A 24,412-nucleotide genomic window follows, 5' to 3' on the forward strand; every position below is an offset into this window, starting at 1 on the left:
AACTCCCTGCTCAACCCTTGATACCATTTCAGACAAATGGTTATCTAACATGTTCTTAAAAACTTCTAGTGTTGGAGCATTCACAACTTCTGGAGGCAAGTAGTTGATTAATTGTTTTAATTGTCAGGAAATTTATCCTTAGTTCTAGGTTGCTTCTCTCCTTGATTAGTTTCCATCCATTGCTGCTTGTCCTGCTTTCAAGTGCTTTGGAGAATAGGTTGACTCCCTCTTTATGGCAACCCCTTAGATCCCCTTAGATCATGATGGCGAACCTATGTCTCTGCGTCCATGCGAGCCGTCGCCCAGATCAGCTCCACTGCACATGCGCACGCGCCTCCTGCCAACCAGCTGATTTTCGGGTCTCTGTTAGAAGACGAGCATGCATGCGTGGGGGTGGGGGGAATCGCGCTGTTCTTCCCACCACACGGTTTTGGTTCCAGGAGTCCTCCCTGAAGCCTCCTGGCGCCAAAATGGTCCAAGGAGGCTTTGGGGAGACCTGCTAGCACCAAAAAGGGGGTTGTGCGCACATGCGTGGAAGGAGCGTGAGAGGGACATTGGATTATGGGTGCGTGCATGCACAGGGGCGGGGCATGTGGGGGGGCATTGGATTATGGCACCCAAGGAAAAAAAGATTCGTCATCACTGCCTTAGATATTGGAACACGGCTCATATCCTAGCCCTTCTTTTCATTAAACTAGACATACCCAATTCCAGCAACCATTCTTTATATGTTTTAGCCTCCCCTAATCATCTTTGTTGCTCTTCTCTGTCCTTTTTCTAGAGTCTCAACATATTTTTTACATCATGGCAACCAAAACTGGATTCAGTATTCCAAGTGTGGTTTTACCAAGGCATAGAGTGGTATTAACATTTTGTGTGATCTCCATGTGAATTTTACCATCTCATGCCATCACGTTTAGTTCTGAATCCTTCCCTTTCCTTGCTGTTGGAACTGCCCTGTTCCATCAATAAACAAATATTCTCATGTGGAGAAGCATCTTATTCTGAGCCATAATGAATCATCATCATTAATCACAATACTTGCACAGATAGCTACCAAACTCTTCTCTTCCAATCTTTTATCAAGCATTCTCTTCAAAATTTCAAAAATCTTCATTTTCTAGCAATGTTCTAAGTATTGTTCTCAGACCAGATCAAGAATAACATTTATGTCATATCACATCATCATCACTTAATGACCATTCTGGAAAATGGAAATGAGAGGGACTTGGGCTTTATTGCTTATATTTTATTCCCTTTGAATGTGCAGCACGAATTATTATCCTGAGACATCCTTGGTGCATCACTCACATGATTTCCACTCAGGATCACATTCAACATATTAACTTACTTTGACACAACCACATTTGATTATGACTTGCAGTTCCAGGTACCATCACTGCCCTTCCAACATCGATTCTAGTAAGATTATCATTTCTTAGATAATGCTAACACTTGCCTTCACGTTAACTGTGCTACTACAGCAGTTACAAGTCCTGCTTTGGAAATGAATGTGCAGTGCTTGCCTGCTCAGGTTTCAAGGAGTCCTTAGTGATAGTTAGTGTGTTTCTCTTTCAAAGATGGAAGGCTATGCACGTGATCAGTTGGTATTGCCTGTGTCTAAACTCCTAAAGAAAAAAAAAACTATGTTCTTAACAGCTTTTTTGTGTGGCTCTTAAGCTTAGTTATAACAGTTCGTCGCAGGTTTCAAATTATATACGTGGATATTTGCACAACCACATTTGATTATGACTTGCAGTTCCAGGTACCATCACTGCCCTTCCAACATCGATTCTAGTAAGATTATCTAGTAGCTCATCTGTTCTTGCCAAACCTGAGGCAGCTTCTGCATCTATAACTACTAGAGTAGAAAAATATAAAGTACTATAGAACAAAAGTTCTGTCATTCATTGCCAAAAATATGCTACAGTAATAGAAATCACTTAAAGCAGGATTCAGTCTCTGAATCAAGTGACTTCCTGTGGATTGGAGTGGACTAAAAACGGCCCTACGGACAAACCGGAAGTGACTTCCGGTTTGCTTATAGGGTCATTTTTCATCCACCGGAGCCTTCAGGGAAGCCTCCTGAAGGTCCCTGAAGGCTCCGGAGGATTAAAAACGGCCCTACGGACAAACCGGAAGTCCGTTCCCGAATTTCTGGTTTGCCCGTGGGGCCATTCTTTTGTGCTCCAGAGGCTTCAGGGAAGCTCCTGAAGCCTCCAGAGGGCCTCCAGGGGGCCGGGGGAGACTGTTTTTGCCCTCCACAGGCTCCTATAAGGGAGAGCGAAAAAAGCATACAAATAATGGGGGGGGGAGCACTGGTTATGTGTGCTGGGGATCGCGCATTACATTATGGGTGTGGCACACCCGCGCGTGACCCCCCCTGCACTCCCCCCCTTTTGGCATGCAAGCCAAAAAAAGTTCGCCATCACTGACCTAGTGTAAATGCTCGTTGTTGTCAGTGGGATATTTAGGGTGAAAATGGGTGGTCAGTTTTATGTTACCATTTATTTATTCTCTCTTCTAGTCTTTCCGTAGCCCTAAGGATCTTTACCAATGTGTTGCCATTGGCTATCTGTCAGGAATCCATATGCGCATGTATTGGAATAATTTCCTGTTTCTGACCCCATGTAGAAGACAGTTGTTCTGCGACTTTGAGATCACTCTCTCCCATCTTAGATTCCCTAAAGGTTTTCATCAACTTGGCAAGTTGGCGCCTTACTTGTTCTGTTCTGCCTTTTCAGAGAAGACTGTCCTGATTTTATTTCTGAAGGGCTTTCCGCAAGCCAGCCAGTTGTCACCTTATTTTTCTTAGTTAATCAATCCAGACTCAGTGTCATTCTTCTACTGTGATAAGCCAACAATTATTGGAGCCAGCTTCCTCAGGACTTTGGCAGAATTTCCCAGATATTCAACTTAAATGGCTTGACTAGACTTTTTAAATACGTGGATAGTTTTGTGCCTAAGGTAGGACTAGTCACAGTGCCTTAACCACTATACCAGATTGGTTCTCATTAGAGGAAAGAGAAGAAAATTTAAAGTGCTTTGACGAAAGAACAGTTGAGTCACTGATAAGTGAAAACTCCTATTATTAACAAAATGGCCTAGGCCAGGGGTGTCAAACTCACAGCCCGGGGGCTGGATCTGGCCTGCGGGATAAATAGATCTGACCCGCGGGGCTGCCCTGGAAACAGCAAAGGACTGGCCCATGGAGCTTCTGCCAGCAGAAATGGGCTCCCGAGCTCCATGCAGCTCCCAAGCTCCTTTTTCATTGGCAGAGGATTGCAGGAGCCTGTGGTAGCCATAAACAACTCAGGAGCCCGTTTTTGCTGGCAGAGCGCTTCGGCCACCACAGGCGCCCCCAAAAGGAGTGACATCGAACTGTCCTTGGCCACCCTGGCCACACCCACCCCAGCAACCCAAACACAACCCTGATGCAACCCTCAATGAAATCCAGTTTGACAGCCCTGGCCTAGGATATGACAATTTTATTTTAGGTAGATGTTCTTTTTCTACACCTGAAATTGTTTGACCAAGATCCAGGAATCAACAGTGCAAATGGGGAGAATTGAAGGGGGGGCATCTCTGCAATCTTAGTTTGGAAAGGTAATCTTTTAATATTTTTATTTTCTACAGCTACCAGAACTGCTGTACAGGGGGTGTTTATTGAAGAGATTTATTTATTTATTAAATTTATATGCTACCCATCTCACTAACAAGCAACTCTGGTTGTCTTACAAACATAAAAACAGAGGTACAAGCATGAAAGCATTAAATATAAAATAAATCAAAATTAAATATGCTTAAAACCAGGATACTATAGGGTGGGGATTAGATGTTCTTCCTAGTCGACTAACGATGTCCAACATTCAACACCCACACTGAGTCCCCAGCCCATTGGCTGACCCAGTTTTAAGGCTCCTGTGCAAGGATGCCAAACTCAAGGCCCAGGGGCTGGATCCGGCCCATGGGGTGCTTAGATCTGGCCTGCGAGGCCACCCTACAAACAGCAAAGGACCAGCCTGTGGTGCCTCTGCCAGTGAAAACGGAGCTCAGGAGGACGGCATGTGGCCCTCTCAGGCTCCGTTATTGGCTGCGAGGGCTTCCTGCCACCCTCTGACAGTGAAAATGGAGCTTGGGAGGATCGTGTGTGGCTCCCCTCAGCTCAGTTTTCACTGTCAGAGGGCGGCAGGAGGCCGTCATAGCTGAAAATGGAGCTCTGGAGCCGTTTTCGCTTGCAGAGCGCCACAGACATCCCCGACAGGAGTGATGTCAACCTGACCATGCCCACCCTGGCCTGAAGTCAAACACAAGCCTGATGCAGCCCTCAATGAAATCGAGATTGACACCCCTGCTTGGAAGACCAAGATGGTAGAGGCAGATCTCACCTCAAAGGTCACAATATTCCAGAGTGCGGGACCCATGGCAGAAAAAGACCACCTCCTGGACCCCGCCAGCTGGAATAGTTTGACTGAAGTCTGCAGCATGCCCCTTCTGCCAGAACAACTGGGGCAGACCAATCCTATTGGAGTGAAACAGTTCCTCGGGTAAATTGTTGAAGACATCCATTTTTTTCCCCAAACTAGGATCCTTTTTCCAACTAGACATGCCTGCGACACTTCATTTAGTGCAAAAAGGTATCAATACTGACTGAAAAAGGAAATTAACTCCTACAAATAATGTGAGCTAGAATTCTATTACAGACGTATCCGACACTTGTTTCTTTTTTTGTTTAAAAGATTTGTATATTTATTCCCATCAAATACTGTATATTGAAATGGTATTGAAATCAATATATTTCAATATACAATATTTGATGGGAATAAATATACAAATCTTTTAAACAAAAAAAAAGTAGCAATTAGGCTAGGCTATATTGCTGCTAAATTCAAAGTTGCTATGTAGAAATCAGCTAGCTAAGGAATTATGGTTATCAATGCAAAAGAAAATAGATTGTATAATTTTATATCCTTATATTGAAATGTAATCTAGATTTTCCTTTTTCTTTGGGAGTGGACAAGTATCATAGTGCAATACAATAGCAACTTTGCAAATTATAAGAGAGTATGAAAAGAAGTTTACCTTTTTTCTTTGCCTCATATAACAATATTCAGTGCCAATGCTGAGTTACTATAAAGGACACTATCCTATGGGTATATAGTATACTGATCTCATGTTAAATAATATAATGCTTTAATTTTTTCATTTTTACAGATTGTTTGCATTTCAAATGCCTCTTGCTCCATATAGTAATAATTCAGTTTCAGACTTAAGGCCCTGAAAGCTTCAGAATTCTCTGCAGTGATGAATATAAGCAATGTAGCATAACACATTGATTTTATGCATATCATCATCTTTATGTTTTGGGAGGTCTGCTATATTAGTGATATATAAAAACTGATTACCTTCTCCCACATTGCCTAGTAATTGTTTATTATTTTCCTATTAGACAAACAAGAAAGATCAATATGCCTCAACACTGGTCTGTGAGTAACATCACTGTAAATAGATTTGCTTCAGACACCCGTGGTGTTTTCATTGTAATGATTTGAACAATGTGAACCCAATGACACAACTCAAACCAAGCACAGATTTAGAGTTGGAGGGATTAAAAAACCAAAAATAATTGGTTTTCTCCTGTTTTAACACATTTGGGGGAGGATACCTTCAAGTTATTGTTAACTCCTGGCAACTGCCTGAATTAGTTCCTGAAGTTTTCTTGGCAAGATTTCAGAAGTGGTTTGCCATTGCCTGCTTTGTAGGACTGAGAGGATATGACCGGCCCAAGAGCACCCACCTGGTTTTATGTTTAAGATGAGCCTAGAACTCAGGCCCTTGCAGTTTTCAATCCAGTGCCTTAACCACTACACCATAATACCAAGAATCTGTCAGATCAAATGAACATGAGCCTGGCTAGAGTTCAAAAGCACTACAAGTTTATTTCATACTACGTATACCCAAGAATCTCATCTACTAGTAGCCAAGGCAAATTGGCACTAGATAAAAATCAATGGAATTCCCAGGGGGCTGAAGATAGGTCTCTTGTGGGAGCATAGTAACTCCAAACTGATGACGCATTTTGACCCTGTCATCGGACTCAGCCTGGTCGTATTCTACAGAATCTGGTATCATTAGTTCTGTAATTCAAGTCAAATGTGAATTAAATAGAAGTATAGATGTATAGTTTAGCTTAATAAAAAGGGAATGGAATTCAACATTTGTTGCTATAGAAATATTTTACATGTTTCTTCTGCACTTTTTCGTTGAGATATATGCTTCCTAAATGGGGCAGGAACCTAGCAGCAAAAACAAAAAGAAAATTCAGCAAAATAGATTCTCTGTACGCCCAGGCAAAGGACTGGAAAATGACTTAGTACCTAAGGACTAAATTTATATGAGTATAGGTTTAAATCTTCTCAGAGCTTGCTCACTTCCACCAAACTCAGCTTGATGAGACAATTGCAGCTGCCATTCCATTTCTGTAATAGAATGTGTGGATGACTTTGGTGGACAAGGAAAAGAGAGGCTACCTAGGAAAGAATCAGACAAGAGAAGAGAGAGCCCCAAGGGCTTAAATGATCAGAAGAAGAAACTTAAGAAGGATATACCCTAATTACATGATGGTGAACCTATGGCACGCGTGCCAGAGATGGCACGCAGATCCCTCTCTGTGGGCACGTGTCCTGTCACCAGCTGCTCTTCTGGTTTCGGGCACGCCAATAGGTCTTTGCGGGCACCAGAGCACTGGAAAATGGCCTGAAAATGCCCCCCCCCCAAACAGCCAAAACCAGGCATGTGCATGCGGGCCAGCTGGTCTTCAGGTTTTAAGTGTTCTGGTGTGTGCGCGCATGCATGCAGCTGCACATGCACGTGCTTTCTAGTTTGGGCACTCGGTGCCGAAAAGGTTTGCCATCACTGCCCTAATTGATCGGATGGTAAATGGCAGTGGGGAGTTTGTACCTTCAGATTTTCAAGATTCTGTTAATGTAGCCTTAGAGTAATGTACAATTAGCTCCTCTATTTCGTATCTGGTTTACCCAGGAGAGTTGACAATTTCATCCATTCTAGGGACATAGCATCAGGTCTCTTCTTGTCTTCTTTCCCTATAAGAAGGGAGAATAGGCTGCTCAGGATATTTAATGGTGAAGTACAGAAGTCACACTTTTACTCAGAATCATTTGTAGAAGTTTTTGCTGGACGGAAGGGTAATATACAGCAAACTACCTGTTTCTCCTAGCCATTTAGACCTGAACCCCAGTGGCTAAAAGTTGTGCCTTGTGGTGTTCTCTGCAGCCTGCAGTTCTATTGGCAGCCCTCTGTAGTGGTGTATTACAAAGGTAAAAGGTCTCTATGATGACTAGAAATTGTTTCCATCTCCTGAAACCACTTACATGGTATGTCACAAGTAATAGATTTTTCTCTTACACTTTCTAAACAGAGCATATGTTTTATCTACACAGGTCTTTCAAATGACTTCACATTTGTTTGGAATATTTTATGTCCACATTTCAAGGACCAAATATATGTGCCATTCGTTTATAGTTAAGGGAAGGTTCACCGCATAAAACAATTCTGATGATAATTATTTCCTTACATTGTTCCAAAAGGGAGAACTTTGTCTTACATCAAATGTAATTGATCCTGAAGCAGTGTAATCACAATTACTCACTTTCTTAATTAGCTTGCCCAAAATCAGAAAATGGAAACCGATCGACAGTGTTTAAATCAATAGCTTTGTAGTAAGGCTTGGGAGGGAGATAATGGTAATGGGTAGATCAATTGGTTTAGATGCCATTCATTGACTGTGTGTTTTGCATTACAAAATCTACATTTTTAAAGTAACCAATATATTGGAGCTAGTAATTCAGGAAAAAGCAAGCTGTATAAAAAAAGTAAACATTGATACTAACATATTTAAAATTATTTTATTAAGTGGTTCCTTCTATAAATTATGGTGAGAGGGAAAAGTGTTACTTGATAAATGCTATTTTTATTAGGCTATGCTTTGAACAAAAATTAATCTTTCTTTAATTAAAGAATCTTAACATGCTTCTTTATCGGAGTTAGAATGTTGCTTGTAATCCATATTCATAATAGTATGGTTTTTTTAAAAAAAAAACTGCCTGTTTTATTTAGTTTTCACCACTTGGAGTTTTGGATGATCAGTTGAATAAAATAAGTTACAATATAAAATAATATAATTAATATTTTTGTACTAAGTTATGACCACATTATTTCAGTTTGTGTGAAATCATGTAATAAATTCATATTTTTATATATTTTATAATATTTAATGCAACATTAAAGTACTACTATATTTTCCCAAGCTTTATTAGCTTCATGAATAGTATATAGCAACTTGCTCTGTTAATCTCTCACTTATTTATTTATTTATTTATTTATTACTTGAACTTATTAGTCGCCCCCTCTCCCCACAGGGACTCGGGGCGACGTACAAAGGTATTATATAGCGTATAGAGGAGGTAAGAATAAATAAATAAGTTACAATACTTAAAAAGTTAAAACCCCAGTGAAATTAACCCTTAAAAACTAAAATTACAATTAAAAATGCCCTGGGCTGGGGAGGTTGTAGAGTTATGCCAGGTCAGCTAGTCGAAACAGGTAGGTTTTCAGCTTCATACGGAAGGAGCGAAGGTCGGTTGTAGTTCTGATGTCTGGGGGGAGGTCATTCCAAAGGGTGGGGCCCACTACAGAGAAGGCCCTACTTCTGGGCGCTGCCCTCTGGCACTCTCTGGAGGACGGCACCCGGAGTAGTCCCTCTCTGTGTGAGTGGACGGGTCGCAGGGATGTATGGGGCAGGACGCGATCCCGCAGGTAACTAGGCCCTGTGCCATGGAGCGCTTTGAAGGTGGTAACCAGTACCTTGAAGCGCACCCGGTAGACCACAGGAAGCCAGTGAATCTTAATGTATACTTTGGAAAAACCAGCATATTATATAAAGCATATTCATATTCATTTAAAAAAAATCAATATATTCAGTGTCATTATATAAATTCCAGCATCCAGGTAGTTGGAATCGCCAACCCTCTTGTCAAACAAAATATTAAATAATGCAAGAGAGTGTTGTATAATTTGAAAAATTACATTTTTCCACTGCCCTGCATCTGTACTTAAACCCTTTGGGTAAACTTTACAGCACTTAATAATATGCTAGATTTTGAAAAATATCAACATTTTTGTCATAGACAAAGGACTCTTAAGTTTCTTTTGTTTTTTAATAGTTAACTCATCTGGGAAATATAAGTTAACTTTTCAATATAACTTGATATTTTTTTTAATATGTGCTGTAGGATTTTGAAGTTGTTACTTTCAAAGAATCATTGAATGTATTTATTAATATTTTACAATCTCCTTCTAATAAAGTTTATTTATTTACTTACTTGTTTTTCATTTTTCTGGCCTTCCCAATACAAAAATTATAGATGAATGCTCAAGATAATCAAAGGTACAGTGGAATGAAGTTGAGGGAAGATACTATCTGGAAATGCCAGAAAGGACAATAGTATGTGGACCTCACTAGGAGCAAGTCTCAGTGCAGGAAGCCCTCAACCATACAGTAGTCCTAAACTCACAGTTAACAGACACACCCTATAAGCAGTAGTGTATTTTAGCTGTCCCAGACTGCAGCTTATTTTAGTAAACACATACATTCAAGCAAAATAAGATTTCATATCTATTTATCCTGAAGTTGTGTGTTGAATGGGTTTAGCAATTTCATTTTTCTATCATCATTACTCTTTTGAAAATGTAGGCAAAAAAGTTAAATAATATATTGATTTCGTGCAGACCAGATATTTACACATTTTACTTACAGCTATTGCATAAAGTTTTTAAAGTAGATTTATTGTACTTACAGATTAAAATAACATTTCTAAAAATAATTAACCAGAGGTGGGTTGCTCTTGGTTCGGCCCGGATCGGGTGAACAGGTAGTGGCGTCAGTGTGAGCTTCCACCCAACTGCCTGGACGCTTCTGCACATGCACTAAAGTGTCACGAGCACACTCGCACACACGAGTAGTAAAAAAAAATGGAAACCCATCACTGTAATTAACCCTAGATTTACTTCAACATATTGGTTTGCTAAGGTAATGTAACTGTAATTCATTTAAGTGTTAGTGATTTGAATTTTAAATTTTTGTTTCTTATTTTTATCTGCTATTTATCTGCTTCATAAAATAATTTAGTAATCAATATCACTTCATATTTATAAGGTCAGAGTTCTTTCCAAACCAATAACAAATGTTTGAGGTTAATTTAAATACCGTGGATATTACTCACATTGATTTTTATGTTAGAAACCATTGTACTAATATTTGTAAAGACAATAAAAGAGACTTTCCATTGTTTATAGACTAATTTACTATTAGTATTCTGAAGTAAAATAATGCTTTCAAGCATGCTCAGACTAGCATCCTAGTCTATTTGACAATCATGTTCTTGTTTTAAATTGTCCATCCTTTATTGTCAGCCCTGGCTGACAGCAGAAAGTAAGTTGGGTTAGAACTGGACTAATTCTTGGACGGAGACTGCTGGAAAATTCTAAAGTTCTAGGTTTAGATCATTTTTTTAAAAAACCAGAAGAAAGCAAATCAGTTCCATACAATTGTCATGATGCTACATGGCCACTTCCATGCACTCACCCAAGTTTTTGCTCAGCTTGAGGGAGTCTTCATTTTTTAATATTATGGGAGACCACTGTATTTGCAGAATTAGTGTTACTATGTTTGGTTTGTATTTTACCTTTCCTCTCAGGTGTGCTTTTTTCATCCTGTACACTAAATTGTAGTGTTTTCTGCTTCAACTACCTGGACCCTTAATTTTATACACATATGCCTGAATTTCCAGGTTCCTGGGCACATAAACTGAATCAGAGAAAACCATGAACTGTCTTTACAATTACAGTTTTAACATTTCAGGTATTGATTGGTCCATATAATAAGATGAACAGAAATAGTTCCTTTGCGCTCTCTTATGGGTATTGTAGACTGTTTTGTTTGTTTCTCCTCTCTTTTTATAGTGGCTCCTCACTCTTATTTTCACCTTATATTTTTCTTTTAATTGTTTAAAAAGTGAAATTGTACAGAGACTTAATATACAGGCTTGGGATGATTGTGAGGAATCTTAAGATGCACTTAATTTTTTTTTCTTCAAGCTCAGAGAGAGGCTCTGAATGTAATCTAAGAAGGAAAAATGTAATGCAGTACATTGCTCTGCCTGTACCTGAATTTTCTGAAGGACCTTTTTAAAATATCCATATTAGGTAGGGAAAGCAGGGAAGATTGAGAAACATAGTATGGAAAAAGTAGCGTGGTGTTGAATTCTCAGGATCATTTTCTACTAAAGCTTTGGTTTAAATTCCATTGTTAGCAGTACAGAGGGAAATTAATTTTAACAATTCTAGGAAAAATAACAAAACTTCATTTCCATCTTGCCATTTTATCATAGTACAATACTGGATTCATAACATCCTTCTGTCTTGCCTCGTGTTTTGGATACAGTTTACCATTATAGGAAACAGTTGTCCTTGTTGGGCTGCTTTTAATCCCTATATCTAAACTTTGTTCTGTGGTACTTAAAAAATGGAATCTTATGCCAAAAGATTATTAAGGTGATGAGTAAACCATGAATAAGTTACCTAACCAAGTGCCTAAGGAGATTCTCAGTCATCCAGATCATGGTTGTCCCAAAGGTACTTTTTCAAAAGGAAACTGGATTTTCTTTATTTTTCTCAAAGACATTTTGCTTCTGATCCAAGAAGCATCCTCAGTTCTGATTAAATGCTGAGGATGCTTCTTGGATGAGGAGCTAAACTTTTTCGAGAAAAAAATAAAGTATAGCTGCCTTTTGAAAAAGCACCTTTGGGACTAGCTAATCAGTGGTAAAAGAAAATTAACATAATAAATAAAAACAATGCTGAAGATTACTTGGGGAAAATCAGTTAATATTTTCTCTACTTTTCCTTTACTTGTTTGGTAAAAATGTACATAATCAAACAATTCTCATTTGTCGGTGTTTTCTTCCACAGTACAAAGAATGATCACTTCAGTGTTAGTATTCAGCCTCCAGTTGGAGAGTTACTTTTACCAGTAACTATGACAGAAAAGGATTTCAGAAAAGAAAGAGGTGAGAAATAATTTTAAAATTAGATAAATAAATTATCTTACTGTAAAATATTGTAAGCATTCCAGAAATCTCCAGTTCTAGTGTTTCACCTGGCATATTTCCAGAAATCTGCTCTGAAGTTATATAGCCCTGTCATCAAAAACTTCATAATGCCTGAAGTGTCTTCTTGGACAAGCTTTTCTCCTTTTCCTTCTTTCTACCATGTGGTGATTTCACTGCAAATACCAAAAAATGGTATTAAGGCAGACCTCTTCATTATATCACATTAACCAATATTAAGCTAGAACTCTGCTATTCAGCTACAATAAGAATTTACGGTGTATAAAAAACATTATTTTGGCACTGACTATAAAATAGAACATGATGGTTTTAGATTGAATCTGGTGTATACTGGCTGCATAATATCGTCAGCTACATTATAAAAAGGTTTATGCACTTAGTTGCATTATTATTTTTTTACAATAATTTAATGTCATACTCAAACAGTGATTGTTAATTTTCCAAAATTCTACTTGGTTTACCTGCACAAAATATAAGAAGCTCCTCTTTATTAAATAAAATTTTCTTCTCAATTGAGCTTTTCTCCTAACAAAACATCCATGCAGCTTTCTACTGCATGGAAATAATTTTTCACGAATGTTTTTCAATTTCTCTCTCTACCCTAAACCCCAGTATTTCCTGGTAGTTCTCCATCCAAATATTAGCCAGGCTTGAGACCCTGCTCAGCTTCCATTGGCAAATATGCTCATACAGGTTCTGTCAGCTGTTCCATATTTCATATGCTTCTTTAAATGGCTTATGCGAGGTTATACTCTCATATCGGCAATAATTTCAGTCTAGTACAGGGGTGTCCAAACTTGGGAACTTTAAGACTTGTGGACTTCAACTCCCAGAATTCCCCAGCCAGCTGGCTGGGGAATTCTGGGAGTTGAAGTCCACAAGTCTTAAAGTTCCCAAGTTTGGACACCCCTGGTCTAGTATATCACATTCCCCCTCCCCCAAAAACCCCCGAAAAGTTTGCTTTTGTTAAAGAAGCATAGTACATCAGAACAATACTGTATATGTCTTTCTTGCATTCAGTGGCTTGAAGTAATAACTCAGCTATTTAAAGTTAGATTATTTTCATGCAGTTAACATCTGATATTAAATTTAGGCCAGTAATTTCTTTTTTTAATCTGTTCATAACTATTTACCATTCTTACTTCTTGCTGGCCTAAGGCCTACTACATGTGAGCACAGCAACCAAGGTGAGTGAGCCTTTGAATTTTCTCATATTTTTTGTGAACAATTTCCTTCACCTTCTCAAATTGCTTTCCAGCAGTGTAGTTTTAAGCAAAATGGGATATTGTACTCTGTCTCTCTCCCATTCTTATTGTGTGCTTGCTTGCCTGGTGTTTGATTGAGTTTTCTATGCTTAAATGTGACTGAGAGCTTTTTCCCCCCATGGCTGGCCATTCAGAACCAAGAGTGCATAGAAAAAGTGCACTTTGAGAATAGCTGTGGCCCTCTATGGAGTTGTTGCCAAAATTCCTTTTTCTTCTGCCATTTTACTTCTGAGGTTGTTGATTATTTGTCTGAATACATCTGGCAGTTGTTTGCTATGTTTAATAGAGCAGAAAGGCTACTCTGAATAAGCTATTTGAAAATTTGTTTATATGAAGTATTTGTAAATCCATGGAAGCCTCTTGACATTTCAGTATGGCTCTTTCTGTCTTCCTGAATTCATTCTTTGATGCGGGACTGATGCTGTGAAATTTGCCCCTAATTTAAAATTTCTTTTTCTTTTTTGTTAAATATTTCAGCTATTTTGTAAAATTCATAATAATAGAAGTCTTCGTTCTTAGCTTTATTTGTTTTATGAATAAGATTAAGAAGCCATTGAGAAAATATAGAAAAGGGAATTCTTAAGCAGAGCTATTAAATCGGATTGTATCCATATTTGGCCTGATTCAGGCAGACTTGGAAAAGCAGGCATCCTGCAACTGAAATCCCCCAAATATTGTGTGATACAATGCTTACTAAATGGGTATGTTCATATTGTGATGCAGGAAACATAAAATCAAGGGTTTTTCTGCTCATAGGTTTCCCCAGGGGAAAGCCTTCCATGAATAGAAGGACATCCTAGCTTCTCACACCAAAGACATCCCCTTTAGCAGTTATCTCCAATCTCTGTACAGCATTTCAAGGAATTGTAGTAGGCTTACATGGAAAGACTTATAAAGTATGCAGTCCAATTCTAGCTCTCTGATCATTTCCCACATCACACTATCACATAAAATGATATGATGTGTTTCTGTTTAGTTTGTTGCTGCAACAAGCTAGCCCATTGTTCTGTATTCAATAAACCGTAATTAAATAAGCAATGGCTTAATGTGATATATAAACTCAACCATTACTAATAGTGAAATGCAGGATATATTGTATCTACTTAAACATAATATCTATTCCTATCAGTAGCATCTGATTAAATGTGCAGATATTTGCAGTATAAATCTCAGATAGGATTCTCCTAATTTCCCATAGTTTTCTATGCTAAAGGGCCTTCCAAGTATAATAATGTAATCAATATAGAATGATTTCTGAGGTTTTGTTTCTTTTCTGAAGTGTCTCGGACTTTCATATCCAGAAATACTTCATTTCATAGTTATTCATTTTTAAAATATGCTTTGAAATAACAGGATTTCTTAAAATAATAATAATAATAATAATAATAATAATAATAATAATAATAATAATAATAATAATAATAATAATAATAATAATAAATATTGAAGGCCCAACAGACGAAACAAGAATACAGAAAAGATGTGATAAAATCAAGAATGGAGAGTTGGCAGAACAAAGCATTACATGGTCAATTTCTGGAAAAAATAAAAGATAAAGTGGACAGTAAAAAAACTTGGTTATGGTTAACAACAGGTACATTAAAGAAAGAAACAGAGTCACTAATCCTGGCTGCGCAAGAACAAGCTATCCGAACAAATGCCATTAAGGCCAAAATCGAAAAATCCTCTGATGATGCCAAATGCAGACTCTGCAAAGAAGTTGATGAAACTGTTGACCACATACTCAGCTGCTGTAAAAAAATCGCGCAGACTGACTATAAAATGCGGCACAATTCAGTGGCACAAATGATCCACTGGAATTTGTGCAAAAATTATAATATTAAAACAGCAACAAACTGGTGGGAACATAAGCCTGAAAAAGTCATCGAGAGTCAGATGGTCAAGATCTTGTGGGATTTTCGCATACAAACGGATAAAATACTGGCGCATAATACACCAGACATCACACTGGTTGAGAAAAATAAGGTTACAATCATAGACATCGCAATACCAGGTGATAGCAGGGTCGCCGAGAAGGAATATGAAAAAATTGCGAAATACCAGGACTTAAAAATCGAAATCCAACGATTATGGCACAAACCAGCAGTGGTAATTCCAGTGGTAATCGGCACACTGGGTGCTATTCCAAAAGCACTGGAATTACATTTAAAACAGTTAAAAATTGACAAAATCACCATCAGTCAAATGCAAAAGGCTGCACTGCTTGGATCTGCACATATATTGCGAAAATACGTTACGACGTCCTAGGCCCCTGGGTGGGGCCCGACTAGTAATTAATGCCAAATCCGGCGAAACAACTGGCCGCTGTGATAAACTTCTGTTGATGCAATAATAATAATAATAATAATAATAATAATAATAATAATAATAATAATAATAATAATAATAACAACAACTTTTGGAATTATTTTTTACAACAGAAATAAACATACATATTTGAAGTATAATGTGTATGATGAATGCTAATATTCCTGCTTAAGATTTTTAAGTAGCCCCAAAAGATGGGAAGGTGTATTATTGCCCAGGCTCTACTTGATAGGATTGTTGTGCTAGCTCTTCCCTTCTAACATAGTTTGAAACAGCAGCTGAAATTTGTCTAATTTTGCTCTCCATAATCATTTTAAATTAAGTCTGTCCTTTAGCTTATGTTTCCAACTTCAAATATTGAGCAGTGTTTATTGATGCAAATCATTTAATAATACCAGTGCTAATTCTTTCTGTAATATGATAGGCTACCACGCTTCACAGAGGTGTCGTGCCATTTTCCTTAAATATCCAGAATTCTTTAGAAAGAAGCCAAAGGATCTAATATCTGTCAATGATTTTAATATTATGTTAGCATTTTTTATGATGTTAAAATTACTTAAAAAAAACCTACCACCTTTGTGTTTCCAGCTTCAGGCTACAGTTTAATTTGCTTGGTTATTCATTAGGAATGCTGTTGTTATGCATTTTTATAATTAGATGCAAGGTCTGTTTTGTTTTTGAAACCTAATTCTTTTCAGTGGCAATTTGTTTTTCTGGATTTTTTTTAAACTTTCTATTTTAGTCCAAGTGCAGGCAGTAGATTTATATACATAAGCTATATCTTAAAAAAAAAGAAAAGAAAATCCACAAAATGTTTGCTTGATTTTTATCAAGATTTATGCTTACATTTTCTCTCTCCCTAACAAGCAAGGTGCTAATTCTTTAAATGGTCAGGCATTCCCTATTTTCTGGCCTTTAACTACCACAAGCAATCATATTTGATGCCCCTTAATTAGAGCACCTTTTTTTCTTTTCAGGTTCATTTCCACCTCCGCAATCGAGACAATACATTTGCTTACCATGCTAAGTGTTCTTTTGCATGTAAATTAATCTTGATTCAGTTTACACTGTCATGCTGAGTGGTACAAATTGCCTATAACAATAAAACAGCATGAGTTAAAAATAAAGGGGGTGGTGGTAGTGGTAAGGCAGATTGAATGTGTGCCTTACTTGATAGGATGTTACTTTGCTTTATGCCAATACATTAGTCAATGATAATGAATCTTCTGTTCTGAAAAGCATGGTTTAGTTGATTTTTTAAATTTTACTTCAATGGAGCAGTACCTTGTCTTTATAGAACAAGTTAGACAAACCATTAATGACAAGAGTGTTAAGGTTAAATATGAAGCAATGCATTCCCTTCTCTGAGTGCTATCCATCTTTCCATTTACAGGAGCTTGACAAAAGTACTGGCTTTGTACAATATTTCCCTTAATTACACGGTACGGAAAACAGGCTTTTAACATAAACATAGTTGCATTCATTCATTCAGCATTTGCTCTTCAATAGAGCTTAATGGAGAAGGTTTAAATCCTTAATGAGTACACACATCTCTCAACAGTGTTATCCCAGTCCTGTGCTTTTGCTTAAAAGCAGCCGTAGATGGCTTCTGTATTTTTTCAAAGTATTTGCCTAATGTCAGTTTTTAAATATCTGCCACAGAACATACAGCTCTAACTAAATTTGCTGTTTAAAAAAAGCTGGATAATATTAATATTTTTGAGTGAAACATTTGACTTAAAGGACAAAGAAACTTTGATATTCAAGCAAATTAAACATGTTAATACTCCTATAAATGTGTTTTTCTGCTTCTAGCACTAACCATTACTGCTTGCTGCCTATCATTTAGCCATGCCTGAATGGACTTGGAGATGGGACTTGGATGTGCTTGTTCTTTCCATTTGATCCTAGTGAGCAGAGAGACATGTATTTCAGTTCTGTGCCTGTCTGCAGTAAAGTCTGTGGCACATTAGCTATTACTGACAAGAGTTTTCACAAGACAGTAATCAGGCTTCATGGGCTACACGTGAAATGAAGGGGCTGACCCTATGTTATGTCTCTTTATTTTTTTTCTTGCACTGGTTTCCAATCCAGTGTCTTCTTTTCTTTACATGTACACTTTTAAAGTTTTCTTTACAGGTACCCTTTTTTTCTTTATGTGTACACTTTTAAAGAGGAATTTCCGTAGTAATGCATTCATTCTTTGAGTGTAATTGAAAGAGCTAAATGCTATTCAAGCTTTGTAGAAGTGGGAAACTCAGCTATTCTATCTGTTGCCATTCAATATCTTTTTGTCACCTGAAGAGAAATGATCAAAAAGTACTTCATGCAACTGAAATGTGAATAATAGGAATCATTGATTTTATATTTATACTGTATTCTTAAAAATTATACCAAAATCCCTTTAAAAAAGAAGAGTTTGTTAACAAAAACCAAATGTATTCTCAGGTGATGTACATTGTCTTTAATATTAATTGCATTGATACTCAGCTTTTACTGTTTCAGGAAGGCTGACTGGTATGAATGAAGTATCCGCTACAATCTCTGTGGCACCCCAGAATACTACCCGTCTTATGATACTGCAGAAGGTAACAAGCATAGCAAACCTTGGCGGAGTTCCTTCGGGTGAAGATAACATCCACAGGTAATCACTGTGTAATATCTGTAAAGTTTAATATAGAAATTTTGTATATGAATAGGCGACTACTTAAAGTTTGCATTCAAAGTCAGGTTTGGTCTCTAACACAATTAAATGATATTGATTCATTGCTTGTGAATGCCCATTTTCAATTATAGCAATAATATCTTCTAGCAGTAGCCCAACTAACTCTAGCAATCTGTTTATAAATAATATTCTGTGTGTGTGTGTGTGTGTGTAAACATACATACATACATATCAGAGAAATGTCAGGTAAATTGTCTGTGCTTCCTGTTTGACCACTTACTACAAGAAATATTCCTGAACAGTTTTAACATTTAGATGTAAGATGTAGAAAACGGAAAGAAAGAAAAAAGACACACTCATATTGGAAATTTGTATCACTGTGTCATTTCTAATAGCAGTTTTGTGCTATTTGCATAATTTTCCTTTAATGATAACTATTATTTCAGAATTACTGAATAATTGTTATCTGCTCTTATCATGTTTGGGACTTATTTTTAAGCTTCCTGGTGGCACTTTTTCTGCTTAAGGGGGACACTTCTGTATCCTTATGAATGCATTACTCAATAAAATAAGAAATTAGTACTCATCAATGTACAGAGAAACAGTATGAAAAGAAAATATTGCATAGGCCACTGTAAATTCCTTGTTAAATTTTATAATTACTGTTTTATCACTACAGGATTAAATAAAGCTATAGAGAAAACCAGTGTATCAGCTATTTTCTTTATATGTGTTAAAGAAGAAAGGTTATTTTCTAAACTTTAGAAATCTATAGATTTCTAAATGAATATTTTTCTATTGAGTAGAAAAATATAAAGTTATGTAACTGGAAATAATGATAAAGTTGAGCTCAAATGAAGGATATATTAATATAAAGTTGGATGGAACAGAAAATATTTGCTAGCGGCAAAAATATTCAAGAAGAAGCAAGGGAATCTTAGGAAAGAAAATGTAGAAGAAACAAAGAGGAAGCAAACTGTAATAAGTGAGACCTTCGAAAATAAGCTGAAAGAAGGGGAAGACTACTGAGTAACTTAGGCTCTATGACATAAATATTCTCATGGAGGTGTCAGAAAAAAGGATGAAGAAAAGCCAGTTACAAAATAAAGTGGGAAAGAAAGCTCGTTAAACAGATTCTTGCCTTAATAAGTAGAAATATTCATTACAATTGATTGAGCATTGTTGGAAGATCTCTGAGAATTTTTTGAAATAACGAGTTGTATTCTGCTGTGTAACATTCAAACATTAGCATTACACAGTTTGAAATTCATTTCTAGACTGAAAAATAGCATTTGATACAGCCTTTAAAGGGGAAATACTGCAATTTTACTAAAAATGAATATGAATCTTATCTTAATGTTCACATTTTAAAGGTAAATGTTTAATAATAATCATACTTACATCCTGCAACAAATACCATTAACACCATCAAACAACAATATCTATCTCTCCCAGGTCCTTCGGAAGGACTTGATACATGGCTAAAAATGCCAGTCTATGCCAGTCTAAACATCTGGCTGTGTGACAAACCATAATAACAGTCCTTATATTGAAAGAAAACACTTTTGTGATAGTAACTGACAATAGTACTTACTTGGCCAAATTCTAAGTGATTAGTCGGTAGGAAACGTTCACCCTCCTTCAGTGAGCTGAAATTGTATGTCTTTTCTAGTGCTATTTTAATAGAATTAATTGAACATTTACATGTGATCGTATTTGAAAAGCTGCAAAATTCATTGTGCACACTTTTCCTGAACTTCCAAACATACGGCACATATCAAATTTCAGAATGTCTTGAACAAAAAATACCTATGCTTGCTGACTTTCCAATATAACAAACAGTTCAGATTTTAGAGATATTAGACAGAAACATATGCTCACTTTTCAACAATATTTGAATGAATTAAAACTCAATTTCTATTTCAAAATGTTCAATAATCTTTAAAACTATACTTAGTTTTATTGATCTTGTCTGGCAACTTGTGCAGTTGAATGCAAAATAAAGCTTCTAAAATAGGATCTTTTCTTGTCTATGTTTTTTTATGAAAAATGGAGCATTGTGAAAGAAAAATATTGCAGATGGTCTATTTATGCATATGAGCTGAGCAATTCACTAATGTTTTCAAACTTTGGTTTTCCTGAAACCCTTCTACATAAAAATGATTGCTTTTATCTTAATCAAATATGCAAATATATTATATTATATTATTAAATTACACTACACTACACTATACTAATATTATCACAGCATAGCATAGCTTACAAGGTTTGATTGTCATTTGCTGTATCATCCTATCAATGCATCAGTGGTCAAGGAAACAATATAATAGTTATTTTGATTTTCACCACAATGTTAAAGAAAAATACAATTATGAATACACATAGTCCTTGATTTACGACCGCATTTGAGCCCAAAATTTCCATTGCTAAGCAAGACAGTTGTTGAATAAGCTTTGTCCCATCTTATGATCTCTTGCCACAGTTGTTAAATGAATCACTGCAGTTGTTAAATTAGTAGCATAGTTCTTGAGTGAATCTGGCCTCCCCATTGACTTTGCTTGTCAGAAAGTCACAGAAGGTGATCACAGGACCTCGGGACACAACAACCAACATAAATACATGCCAGTTGCCAAGCATCCAAATTTTGATCATGTGACCATGAGGATGCTAGAACAGTCATAAGTGTGAAAAACGGTCTATGAATAAATGAATTTTATTTACTTCCATTTTTAGTATTGTTAATCAGGTAGCATACAAAATGATGATGATGTTTTCACTATATCCTGAAAAGTTTCATTATTGCATATATATTGTAACACAAATACATATACATATACATATATATATGTATTTGTGTTACAACTCCTGGTATGCCCAAATATGGGAGGAAGCTCACTACTCCCTCTTTCTGTCCTTCGGCTCATTACACAAAACCATCCAGGCAGAAAGCCATATTTTTATTTTTAATGTTGCCTTTTTATATTTGTGTTGTATTTGCACAAATACAGCACACACACACACACACACACACATACACACACACACACACACACACATATATATATACATACACATATATATATGCAATATATATAAATAATAATATAATAATATAATATAATATAATAATATAATAATATAATAATATAATAATATAATATAATATAATATAATATAATATAATATAATATAATATAATATAATATAATATAATATAATATAATATAATATAATATAATATAATATAATATAATATAATATTATATTATATTATATTATATTATATTATATTATATTATATTATATTATATTATATTATATTATATTATAATATTATAATATTATAATATTATAATATTATAATATTATAATATTATAATATTATAATATTATAATATAATATAATAATATATATGCTGGTCTTGTTGTATTCGGGTCTTTTCCCGTGTAAGATTGAGATTGTCTTGGAAACATTTCGGCGAGGTCTCACTGGGCTGGTGTTTTCGGCTGCCCAAAAACTGTAAAAAAAAATTGCAAATATATATAGAGAACTTCCAGAAGGAATTGCACTGAAAGATGTTACATTACAAAAACATCTGCTTAACCCTGAAATGCAAGAGGGAATGAGGATAGCCGAAAACATGAGCCTGAGGATGGCGAGTGAGACCTCGCCGAAACATTGCCAAGACAATCTCAATCTTACACGGGAAAAGACCCGAATACAAGACCAGCATACCTACTCCCGTGGAAATCTATGAAAACATATATACATACATACATGCATGCATGTGCGCACACACACACACAATTTTAGAAAACTGAAAGAAGTCTGGCTCAAACAACAGCTCCATTTTGATGACGACTGATTGTGAATGAGTGATGTGTCTGTGTATCTGGCTCCTGCTTCTCTGTTCTCTCCCAAATAAACAGAAATCGTTTCACCTGTGAGACTTCTCAACTGAGAAATCATATTATAATTCATTATATGCTTTGCAAAACACAGTTCATACACCATGAACAAACTTTGATTTATTATTTAGAGTTCTTAAGAATGTAACAGACCAGCTGTCTGGTTCAGACAACACAGTAAGTAACTAAGATTTGGTTCCCTTTTGCTATTATGGATTTTAGGAAAAAACAATTGGGAATGAACAAGCTGCATGTCTAGTTTGCCATCCACACTGAATGCAGACAAAATTTTCCCAACGGCTACTAAATTCATGTTAGCACTTCTATACCCTTTTATGGTTTATGGCTTATGATTATGCAGATAATTAAATAGAAGACATATACAAAATTCTTTGACTTCAATTGACACATTTCTAAGGCCTGTTGAGAATGAGAAGAGATAATGTATAGTGCACACATAGAATCGGCCTTTTGAGACACAGATAGTCCTTCAGTTAACAACCATAATGGAACCTGCCTTTATGTTTAGGCAGCTATAATGCTTGCCTGCCCCAGGCCTTCCAAGGCCTTCCCCCCCAATCCCCGTCAGGCCGCCACAGGCCTTCAGTTTGCTTTCCACCCAGCCACTCAGGGGAACCTCAGCCCAGCTGACAAGCCTATTGGTGCAGCTTACAAGCTTTAGGGTTGCTTCCCACCCGCCATTCAGCTACCCAGGACTTGCAGGACTTGGCCGCCTCCTCAACCAATCCAGGGCCCAGCCACACCTAACTTACCCTTCTGTTTTTTGCAACTTCTGAGAGACTCGCCCAACCAACGCGAGGCTCAGGTTTCCTATAGAGAAAGCCTCATGGCAGTGTTATTCTGCAAGCAGCTGCTATTTTCTCAATCCTTTTGAAGGCTTCATTTTTAAAGGAGCTCCATTTTTAATAACAGAATCTTAAAAGTCTGACTGAGTTTCCTTTTTCTCTCTCTCTCATATCCAAGAGAATCAAGGTGGGCCAGCCTTGAGTTTCTTTCTCATTCCCTCTTGCATTTCAGGGTTAAGCAGATGTTTTTGTAATGTAACATCTTTCAGTGCAATTCCTTCTGGAAGTTCTCTCTACATTTTTGCAACTTTTTTTTTTTACAGTTTTTGGGCAGGCTGAAGAAATTCTCTCTTACTATACTGAATCTTATGCAGGCATATTATGGATATTGTGCTTACTATGAAAACAAATGTACTGTATAAAGACACATTTTATTTTTAAAAATGCATTTAAATATTCCTCATATTTAATTGGTGCAAACAAATACTATATTAAACATTAGATATGGATAACGTCAACATATAGTATTATTTATGGCAATATTTTACTTTATATTTTGGATTAAATCAAAGAATGTTGGAATGTATATTATTGTACAGTAGTGTATATACTGGTAGAATAGAACACTTTATTGGCCAAATGTGATTAGACACACAAGGAATTTGTCTCCGATGCATAAACTGTGTGTACATGCAAAATAACAAAGTAATAATAATCATAATAATGATACCAATAAGACAGGGTAGTAGAGCAGATGAGAAGGATGAAAGTAATACAGCCACTACATGATAGAACCATACTAAGTAGCATACTTAGACATGACAGTACTGTGAAAATTCAGTGTTCAGCTGAGTGATGGCACAAGGAAAATATATATTCTTGTTTTATATTATATAATTTTGCCACAATTGTATCTTGCTACCTATTGTAGTTAAATTCCAGTCTTTATTATCTGGAACAATATATGATTTTCAGCTATCACCATGGAAGAAAAATCATTTTATTGCGCTGTAAACATTTGTCAGGATGTAGCTTTTAATATTTGAAATGTGATTCCATGGATAATCTTCATTGGGTTAGACTTCTCTGTGAACTGTGTCATGACTCTGTTGCCACTTCTAATGCATACAGCTGTATTTTCCCTTATCATCTTGATTTGTTGTCAGCTGCAAAGCTGGCAGTTCTCATCCATATCTCCAGAATATAAACAAGTTAATAATCACATCCTTGGGA

General features: G+C 36.4%; 1 protein-coding gene across 2 annotated transcripts in view; it reads left to right on the plus strand.

Annotated features, from left to right (window-relative positions):
* The window catches only part of AP3B1 (adaptor related protein complex 3 subunit beta 1), a 152,815-nt gene that overhangs the window by 118,717 nt on the left and 9,686 nt on the right, over positions 1 to 24,412 (plus strand). For both annotated transcript variants that reach the window (XM_081942974.1, XM_081942973.1), the window contains exons 25-26: positions 12,049 to 12,146; positions 18,305 to 18,443. In XM_081942974.1, coding sequence (XP_081799100.1) covers positions 12,049 to 12,146; positions 18,305 to 18,443 — 237 coding nt within the window. The remainder of the gene's footprint in view (positions 1 to 12,048; positions 12,147 to 18,304; positions 18,444 to 24,412) is intronic.

This window comes from Natrix helvetica (genome assembly GCF_964273705.1).
Source record: "Natrix helvetica genome assembly, chromosome: 2".
Classification (NCBI taxonomy): domain Eukaryota; kingdom Metazoa; phylum Chordata; class Lepidosauria; order Squamata; family Natricidae; genus Natrix; species Natrix helvetica.